Below are 10,455 nucleotides of genomic sequence, written 5' to 3' on the forward strand. Positions count from 1 at the left end.
AAGACTTCATTAATTCTTAGGACACCCGACTACCAAGAGTAACCCCAACCTCCAAAACCAGCACCCTGGCACAGATACATCAAGGGTGGTGCTAAAATATCCTGTCACATATTTGCACGTCTTTTAAACTGTGTTGGGATAATCTTTCACACCACTTCAACATCATATTACCAGAAAAAAGTGAGAACAGCTCAGGTCCTTATTTTATCAAGAACACATCTACTGAAGCATATCAATGCCACAGATTTGCTGTAACTCCACAGACAGGCAGTAGGCGACAGTGGGGGCAGCTGCACCTTTACCTTTACCTCTCCACGTCCATACTCGGGCCACCAAATTACAGGCAAGCTCCGCAGAGAGACTCTTTATTGCATCTGACCAGCTCACTTCCTTTCCATACCAAAGGCATTGCATGCTGAGCTTTATTTTGATGTGGCATGTAAGCATAATTAGAGGACCCATAAAAGCAGGGAGAGGGGAAAAAAAGGAGTCTTGTCCATCTGTCGAGTGTTAAGGGGTGGGCACGGGGGTAGCGATCAGAGCCCCGTGTCTCACTGTTGTTAGCAGTAGCCATTGGAACAGGCATTGATGCAAACAGCCTTTAGTGCCAAACTACAGTTGAAATGTGTGTTTGTTTCTGCACACAGTGTATTTTCTCAAGGGGCCTCCTTTAGTTTCAGATTTCCTGGCCTTGCAGATCGATGCAAAGTAGGTACTAGTCGGCACGCACACAGAGGAACACACTGACATGGTAAACAAGCGCAGATACAGGGGATGGCATTTTCTGGAAACATTAGAACACCCTTCCAAGGAATCTTGGATCCTTAAAACTGCATTGCTCTTCTACACATTTCAGGCAGGTGAGAAATCAAATGTATGATCAGTCAAATAGGCTCAGCTACCAAGCTGCACAGCTAAAAGTACTTTATGGGTTTAACACTTTACTTTTTTTGCCAAGAGTTTGATGAGAAGATCAATACTACTCTCACATCTCACAATATGAAGCAACTGCCAGCCGCCGAGTAGCTTAGCATAAAAACTGGAAACAGGGAAACAGCTAGCATGGCTTTGTCCAAAGAGAAACTAAATCCAGCTCCAAACACCTCTAAAGCTCAAGAACAAGCAAGTTTTTTAATCCATACAAAAAACAGCACTTCACAGTTTTACGAGGGGTTATGTGTTGGACTATTTCTTGGCTGAGACCGGAAACTTGTTGGAGTCTCCACTGGTTGCCTGGCCACTGCTCCTGGCCAGGAAACAGCAAAATGACAAACTGTCATGTTTACACTACAGTTTTTGTGAGCAATAAAGGTTAATTAGTGCACTTTAGATTTTGTTAACGACACACAGTGCCTGGCTAGCTGATTGCCTTCAGTCTTCATGATAAGTTAAGCTAACCAGCTTCTGGCTCCAGCTGCATATTCACCACACACACGAGAGTGGTATCAATCTTCCTATTTAACTCTTAATAAAAAGCAAGCATGTGCATTTCCCAAAGTGTCTAAGTTTAACTTCAAGTGTGATTTAGTTATTTTGTAAACAGCAAAGGGGAAATTGGTCACTTTTAACTATTCATTGGGGAAAAAACACAATGGATGCTTATTGTATTCACGTCATTACCTCTAAACAGCTCTTTGCTGAATTCTTTTAGAGGTGTGTATTAGTAATGTGAGAGGTAAGTAGTCTGGAAGTGCATTTCAATGTAAGCCTGAGGGGCTCCATCTCCGGCTCTGGGCAGCTCTCCTACCTGTGAAACCCTTGTATGAGTCATTTTTTCAAAAAATGCTCCTTTTGTGTTGTTGTTTTATGTGTGGCACTTCGAAATGATTCCCACATTAGATTTTTTACAGCCCAATAAACTTGAGAGAATCAGACCAAATTGGCTGGTCATATTTAGTAGCTTTATAAGGAAATGTATTAAGGTGTAATTGCTTCAGGGGAGTGTGCAATTGAGGGAACGGGCATAGGTGAGGGTTACAAAATCGCCTCCGCGCTCTAGAGGGACACTGCAGTTTTTGTCTGCTGCTCGGGAGTTTCCAATCACCATGAGGAAATATGGAGTGTATTATAAGATTTTATATAATAAGTTCATTTTATTTCACATTTCCGAAAAAATGAACTTTTACAGTGTGGTAAAATCGAGCTTGAAAATAAACCATCTGTTTGGCATTTAGCTTTGCCAGCATATGGAATCCTCTGATGACAATGATTGAGGGTGAAAGAGAAGATCCCCTCATGTATCCCCCCCCAAAAAAAAGTTAAAAAAGGAAAAGGAGGGGACAAATCTGCTCACAATAAATGTTTTTCCGCTGTGATGTGATAAATGGAAGGGTGCAGAAGTGTTACAAAACAAGCTTTGTTATCCATGTGAAATGGATCCTGCTCTTAAATGGAGCAACACCCAAAGAGTTGATAGATGAATATGAATCCCTCATCCCACCTTCCTGCCTCACTTCACTCCTTATACACAAATGCGGCATAAAGGATGGCTGCGCTGATTTAAATTCATTAGGCTTAAATTCATTTTTCATCTTGTTTTCTGTGGGAAAACAAAGGCAAAGTGAAACAGATCATCCCCACTTTGTCACGTGGTGCCTGAAAGAATCTCTCTTTGTGCCTTTCTCTCTCCAGTAGAAAGTTCATGCCACTGCATGTTTTTTCCTCTGCTGGGGTTTTCGGCAGTGTAGCATGGCATGAGCGCACTGAGGAGCCTTTCACCGGCTTCATCTGATACCGCTGTGACTCGGAGCAGGAGCTGCACTACAGGCCAGGATCGACATGCATGGGTTAGTGGGTCAAACAAGGAGCTAGTCTTTCGACAGAGTTCGGAGGCTGGGTCAGACTAATGTGATTTATCAATACAGAGCATAAGTGAATCATTGTCCTTAATGGCCATGACAATCCCCAAGACAGACTGTGGATGTGATTGGTTGAGGAGTTGGGGGTGTATGCACCGTTCTGGACTTGATGGCTTGATTAGAGCATCAGGAACATGCACCTGCAGGGTGCCCATGTATCTCCCTGTACTCTTTTACTCCCCCCCCCACACACACACACCAGTGAGCACACACACAGATTTACACTTATGGAGGCTTGGCTGATGGGGCCTGGGAGAGAAAAGACAGAGCTCTGTTCCTTGACGCCAGAGCTCCGGCTCAGGTCAAGACTCAGCTCGCTGTAATCCCTCTCAGGTGATGCTGTTCACATTCAGCCATTTCCAGCTGATCTGCTTAAATGCGCCTTCCTCATCCCCTAAAAAGCCCCCACCACTCCTCAACCAGCACCTTCGAGGACGATGAGAGGGAGGGAGGGCTGCTGCTGCTACTCCACACTGTCAGATCTCAGATCACTTTCAGCGTTTCCTTTAAGCGATCAATCCGGTGCTTCACATGAATAAAATACACAAACTCCTTCTGTTTTATGGCATAAGAAAAGTCAGGATGCAAGGCATCACATCACCTGGATTAGAGTGGCATCATGTGAGCAAGCCTTGTTAACAGACGTGCCATCTGCAGGGCTTTTTCACTTTTTCCAAAGGCAAGAGTGGCAAGGCTGGTTTAAAAGCAGCCTCTTGGAGCCTTCCCTCCCCTCCCCGTTAGGCACTTAATCAAGGTATTATATTGCGCTGAAGCACCGGGTTCCAACATTAACACTTACACCCACAGACCTGGGAGTTTGTGTGAGCTTTCAGCACACTGAGGCCTGATTTCCTCAGGCTTAGAAGGAGAGGCCACAGTGTTTGAATTGCTTATCTGCATCCAAAGAGCACTATCGTTTTTTTTACATTTATTCAGCCAAAGCTGCATTTGACTTAAAAATAATCCACATCATCTTCTTTTCTGCTGTATTATCAAGAAACTAAAACCGCAAAGTCAATTCACAAGAGTCACATACCTGAGAGTATCAAGTTTCCACACACTCTTTATGGGATTCTTTCTCGAAAGAGGTGCATATCCAGCCACAAATCATGACCATTTTCTGTATATTTTGGCATCAAAAACTCACCACACACACCCTTGCTGCTGACTACCATCAGCGGTACAAAATGTCATGCATCTCTGACCTCACTCCCTCCACCCTGCTAGGCTGCATTGGCTTCATCTAATCACTTCTGTCCTTCAAAACATCTGGGAACACTGTGAAAGTAACAGATTACACACATATGATCTGAAACATGCTGTGGCCTGCTGGGAGTTCAAATTTGGCATTTCTGGGTAGATGCAGAAGGGTTAACAGTATCACATGGCAACTTTTCACCACTCTTTACTGCTATTATCTATTCATTACCTGTTTAAACGTCTTAGGGCCCCAGTGTGTGTCTCTGTTCCTTCAGGCAGCATTGGTACTCCAGCCTGATTTTATGTAGTCAGCAGGTGGCATCATTAGCCAGAGAATAAAAATGAAAAGTAATACCCTTGTGTCTAGCTATGATATCATAGAAGGGCTCATTGGCATCACTTCCCTGCTTCTATTGGGCAGGATAGGGGGCAAGGAGGTGTAAATTTAATATGTTTTGTCATCTGTTTTACATGAAAAAAATGTATATGTACAGTTACCGCAGCCAAATGGGAGGTTGGGTCATGCCGTGCAGTGAGTGAGCAAGACAAGATCAGACCAGAAACCACAAAAAGATCCCAATCTTGACTCTACTCATACATTTCAGCAGGCACGAGTCATATGCAATGGTTGTGTTTCTCCTTGACATCCCCTAATTATAATGGCATCTCAATCCCTTACACTTCACTTGGTCATGCGGCTACATGCGCACAGAATATTAATGGCAAATTTTTTTCATTTTCAAAAATGAAAAAGACTTTTGTTAAATTATGTGTTTTGTTACGCCTAAAACAGTTGCGCCTGGGGAGCGGAGTGTGGCCAAATTGAGTTTTCGAACGTGTCTGGGTCTCAACACCCCTGAACGGTTTGGATAGCTCTCCGTGCATGCCAGAAAGGCTGTGTATAAAGCTGTCACAGGAACCTTGAGGGCTAGAAAAATATTCAAGCATTTCTGGGCCTATTGGACAATGATCTCTTACACATGCTTCTTTCAATATAACCGTGATAAATAAAGGAAGGAAGCAAATACCGAAAACTTGGCCGGCTGCCACTGCCTGCTAGAATGGCACTTTTGGCCCAAAGTGCTGTTTCCCCCAAATCTCTCTCACACACACACACACACACACACACACACACACACACAGCAATACTGTAAAACCTGTACATATTTGCATGGGATTAATCTGACAAGTGTAACATCCGTTCTGAAAGCTGGTGGTAACAATGAGTAGCTTATAGTGCTCTGCCTAAAGCTTTTTCTTGGGGTCAAATGTGTAAGTTAACCTTTTGATCTCATCCTCACCGGTTAGCCCACCCCATCATCCCCCCCCCGCTCCCTTTCTCTCTCTACTTTCCCCTCTTTCTCACAAACACCACACAGATAAAGAGGCAGCTACAGACTGTCAAGACTGGGTCTGCTGCTTGACCATTCAAAACACCCTCCAGAATTTAAGCAGTTCCAAAATAAGACTGTCCATACTAAGAAAATTACATTCTAGCTCCTATATCCTATCTCAGATCACACAGTCCTCTGAGAAAGAAACACACAAAGCAGCTGAAAAACGTGTGTGTGCCAGTACCCCGCAGTGATTGCCTGATTATTTGCAGATGGGCAGTGGAGGGCTTGCAGAGTGTGGAGGTTCCCCATGGCACGCAGCGCATATGATTAGATCTGTGATTGCCTTACAATTTACAAGACCCCCTCTCCCCTGACTTCAAGTGACTTTTTCTGCTGTGCTATTACACTGTGCGGACTGTTTAGCGCTGCCCAAAAGTCCGCTACATGGCCCCTGTGCGCCTTTCTGACCAAGTCTCCTCTCGTGGCCAACCTGAAGATCTTGGTGATGTGTTATGTCACAGTTTCTGAGGAGGGCACGCCGGGGGCCACTTTCCTAATCCCACTGTCTCCCCATTCATTCAGAGTATAGAGCAGTATTTACAAAGGGGCTGATCCCCTCTTCAACCCCTGCGCCTCCGCTGAGTGACTGTTATGCGGGTTTCCAACCAACTGTTCAAAGTGGTTATGAGATCAATTAAAACCAGCTTAAGGGGCTGGAGTGGAGATGTGCAATTCATAAGTCAGGGGAAGGGGATTCCGTATCTATTCATTGAATAACTCCCACAATATGACCCTCTCCCCTTCTATAAGCCGCCAGCTCTCTATAGACCGATCCGCACCAGTAGCTTTTTTAGCAGTTTCACATGTAAATAATATAGGGGACCCTTTGTTGAAGCTACAACGTCGGGAAGTAGCGTTAATAGCCCGTCTGACAGCGTGGTTTAAATACGATTAGCCAATCCACTGATGCAACATGTTTTAACATTAATTTTGGGCATGCCACACGCGTGGCCAATTTTGCGCACATTTTACGCATTAGCTACCAGCTCTGAAATCGTTACATAATATTGGAAATCTTCTTTCAAGAGGTTAATAAGTTACATCAGATGCTGCAAGACTGAACTGTGGCTTAGATTCCAAGTTAATGTCATCGTGAATTTCTGTAACATTCCTGAATTACAATGTTTGTTGGATCGGCAGCTCTCACCTGTGCCTTAAAAAAAACCAAACAGAGGTAGTAATCAACATTTCATATCATATCTTTCTGACTTCTCGCCTGCTCGCTGCAAACTGTACTCTATGGGAACCTACAGACGATGTATAGCCTACACACTAGTGAGAAGGAGACGGACTGAATGCGTGAGTAACCTTGTCAAGGATCGTTGCCTCCCGTGACCCTCGCAAACTCTTAAACCATCTGTTAAAGTCTTCCCCTGGATGCTGCTCTAAGTCCTGTAGGCTACAACCCCGTGTTACCTCTTTTGTTTCTCCTCCAGCGGTGCGACGGCGCCTGACAGTTGCTGTACTCCATACAGTTCAATACGATCAGGGCAAATGAGAAGAGTCGAAACTGCATCTGGACGGCGATCTGTTGTTCGGACTCCAGCAAAAACGTGCCAGCAGGGCTCGGGATGAATTCTCTGACTTTGTAATGTCCTCCTCCAGTTTCTTTAGTCGATCCTCAAATGTGTCAAACATCAGACGAGATGCGACATGTTATCACGTCGCCGATAGGGATCATTTTATGAAGCGCGATGATCCTCCAGTCACTTAAAGTGTTCGTTTTGGTGCGCTGCGGGGAGAATGAGAAAGGATGTTACTGTGATAACAGTGTAATGAAATCAACACCTTTCTAAACAATGATGCGTGAGGTTGATACAGTGGGGATTAAAAACAAAAAAAATGAATAGCTCTTCTGTGTGTTAATGTGCTGGAACAGTCACAGATGCAAAGGCAATGCGTACTACTCAAACGCCCCTTCCAAAAATAAGCGCAACCGTGCGTAATAGTCGCCAGGACGCTCCGTGAAATAACGTGTCGGTGTATACCTTGCACCAGATGGAGTGTAATTCCGCTCCGGTCCACTTTTAAGTTCCCTCTGAGTGCAAGTGCGGCTCGGGAACATGCAGCATCCCTCTTTGTGTGAGAAACTTGCGTCTCCAGAACAGAACAGAGGTCCGAGGAGGAAAAAGGTGGTCGCGGTGAAGGGGGGATTTCCTTTCCTCCTCTCTGTAAAAGCTTAGATTCCGTTTACCTGCGTCTCCTCACTCGAGCCTGTCCCGTCCGCGTCCTGCAACGTAGCAGAAACAAACACACACATGTGTTGCTTTCTTTTAAGTGGAAAACGAGCCGGTGAGTGAGTCTGCGTTTTACGCGCTGCTGAGGTTGAGCGGTAACTGACTCCCAACTGGTCCTGATGCTTGCTGCCTTTTTCCTCATATAGCGCCGTGCCGCTGTCACGTGTGGAGATTTCTAGTTTTGTGTTTCTTCTTATTGAAGATGTTGAAGATGACATTTGGTGGAGTCTCCCCCCTCCTCAGCGCCCCCCACCCCCCGCGCACTCACACACACTGGCCGGTACGAGGTTGCCTCTGGGTCCTAGTGTGCGTAAAAAGCTGGAAACATCCCACAGACAAAAAGTTAGTGTAGTCTGTTTAGGAGATATGGTCTGCAGCGGGCAGTAGCGATTAACTTATACTATTTCACCATCCGTGATATTCCTCTAGTATTCCAATGGGGAACCCGATTCCTTACAACACTACGCAGATACACTACTTTTCCCCTCATGGATGTCTTCATATGGGTTTCAAATTAAACTTTAGTGACCCCTCTCAACTGGAGATCAAAAATGAACTGAACCATTGCGACACAGTCAATCGATCTCGGTTCAATTATCTTCCGCTGACGATAGCCCTATCGAATAATTAGAGGTTCGCCAAAAAAAGCAATTATCTGCGTAATGTGCGTAATGAGGTGGGCCCGCAAGTCAACCATCTCGTCACGCCTCCTTTATTGCGCACCCGGGACTACGACCCCCCCTTTCCCTCCTCCTCTGAAATTAATGATAATCTCTGGGAAAGCTGTAATTGTGGAACACAAATAAATCACTGAATAAATTCAGGGTTTTCCTGGCCCGGGCCTTTCACACTGACCCGTGCGACCTCATCAACGGAGACACGTGAGATGGTCAATGGCCGCAGGGATTCTCCTACGGGAAGAACCAGCTTACCCTCTAAGAAGACATATGAGGGGCTGGCAAGCACCCACTCCTCGCTGACATTCAAACGCTGGCTGCTCGTCAGCTACAAATCAAAGAGGACATGTGACAGCAGCGTAAGGGAAGTTGGTGACAGAGAGTCCTGGAGAAAGAGTCAGAGTGTAGTGATGTGCACATGTGAGCAACTGAAGAAATGCTGGACAATATCACTCTCAGCAGCTGCTCCACATCCTGATTGGACTACAAGTTGTGAATGCTCTACCCCCTTCAGCCACTAGGTGTGGCACTTAATCTTTTATTTATGTCAGGAAATTATTTTCGTGTGAGAGCTATATTGTCCATGTAAGTAAGTCTACAGCAGTCAAACTAGCGTGAAGTGAAGAAAAACACACAGGCCTTCATGAAACAGAAAGTGTAATGGTAGTGTGTGATGCTGAAAAGATTTAACAGCTCCAACTGTAAAACTGATTAAAAAAAAAAAAAAAAAAAAATCAACCTGTTTTTACTCCAAGTCTTGCTGCCCTCAGAGGTCACACAGACCTCCCATCTGAACATTACAAAATATCATTTACACGCTGGTTTTACACTTTAAACACCAGAGAAACCAGTGAAAAAAGAGACATGTCTATCCTCAGGCAGTAAAACATACACTCACTCAAACACGCACACAAGTGCAAGTTTCCATTTCGTCACTGGAACTGGTTGGAAAAAATATGTCTGTGTGTGTCTGTGTGTGTGTGTGTGGTGGGGGGGCTCTAACAATATATGTTAAAAAAAAAACAAAAACAGGAATCATGATTGTTTCATTGCCAAAATCTATAGTGACCTTTGTCCTGACTTTGCTTATTTATCTATCTGGAGAACAGTGACAGACATTGTGGTCGGAGGCCTGTGTGCCGCAGGCAGTGCCGCTGGTTTGGACTCCTCTCTAAAACAACATCTGAGAGTGCACGGTTAAGGTGAAGGTGATAATTTAGGCCTCCGGCACTTTTATTTTCATGATGTGTCATGGAGAAGGGGGCCGGGAAACCAATCACTTTATTCTCTCCATCCCTCCCTCCCACTCGTTGCAGTGCACAAAAGTGGAGGTGACGTCAGCATTTGGATGGTCTGGCTCAGGGCCCTCAGTGCCATAACAGCAATGAGGGGAGCTGCTGAACACCCTGTTCATCAGGCACCCAGACTGGATGCTCTTCAGCGTGGGCTGTTGTCACGGCTTGCAAGGTAAAAGGAGGAAAAAAGTTCCAAGCCACAGTGGTCATCCAAGTCAGAATCTCGAAAATGTCAAGGACAGGATGAGAGTGAGGCAAGCTGAGAAAGTTAAAGTTATACTTAGCAACTTCCCATGTTCGCAGCTGGAAAGAGGCAAACTTCAATGTCCAGAAATAATCTAACATGACATTTGCAAACAAAGCTGAAACATTACAGTCCACATGTACAAATACAATTTTATAGCCATCATAAATCTTCTTGACAAAACCATCTCACCTCCAGGAATATTTAGCAGCTGCTCTGCAGCTTGAATTAAAAAAAAAAAAAAAAAAGAAGGAAATTTAAACAGCTACAATTCTAAGACAACTGGGAATCTCCACCTGTTGATGAAGATCGTGAGATATGATCAAAAGCTCCTCATCCAGACATCCAGATGAGGTTGTTTTGTCAACTTCTGTATCCAAGAAAGAGAATTACTATTTTTACTATCTTTACTACTAGTTTTACTGCTATTATTGCCAACCATGACTCCAAAGCACTCAACACCTCTAGGCTTGAAAAATGTGTCCCAGAAGTGCCAAAAAATCCTTAAAGTTCTCCAAAAGGTACGAGAATGTGATTGAAGGCCCTG

The 10,455-nt window shown here is 44.6% G+C and overlaps 1 protein-coding gene across 1 annotated transcript in view; it reads right to left on the reverse strand.

Annotated features, from left to right (window-relative positions):
• Positions 1 to 7,808, reverse strand: part of rspo2 (R-spondin 2) — a 57,096-nt gene extending 49,288 nt beyond the window's left edge. Inside the window, exons 1-2 of the mRNA XM_076737330.1 lie at positions 7,444 to 7,808; positions 6,872 to 7,187 (exon numbers count right to left, since the gene is read on the reverse strand). Coding sequence (XP_076593445.1) covers positions 6,872 to 6,971 — 100 coding nt within the window. The 5' untranslated portion in view covers positions 6,972 to 7,187; positions 7,444 to 7,808. The remainder of the gene's footprint in view (positions 1 to 6,871; positions 7,188 to 7,443) is intronic.
• Positions 7,809 to 10,455: the final 2,647 nt, after the last annotated feature.

The sequence above is a fragment of the Chaetodon auriga genome, chromosome 8 (assembly GCF_051107435.1).
Source record: "Chaetodon auriga isolate fChaAug3 chromosome 8, fChaAug3.hap1, whole genome shotgun sequence".
NCBI lineage: Eukaryota > Metazoa > Chordata > Actinopteri > Chaetodontiformes > Chaetodontidae > Chaetodon > Chaetodon auriga.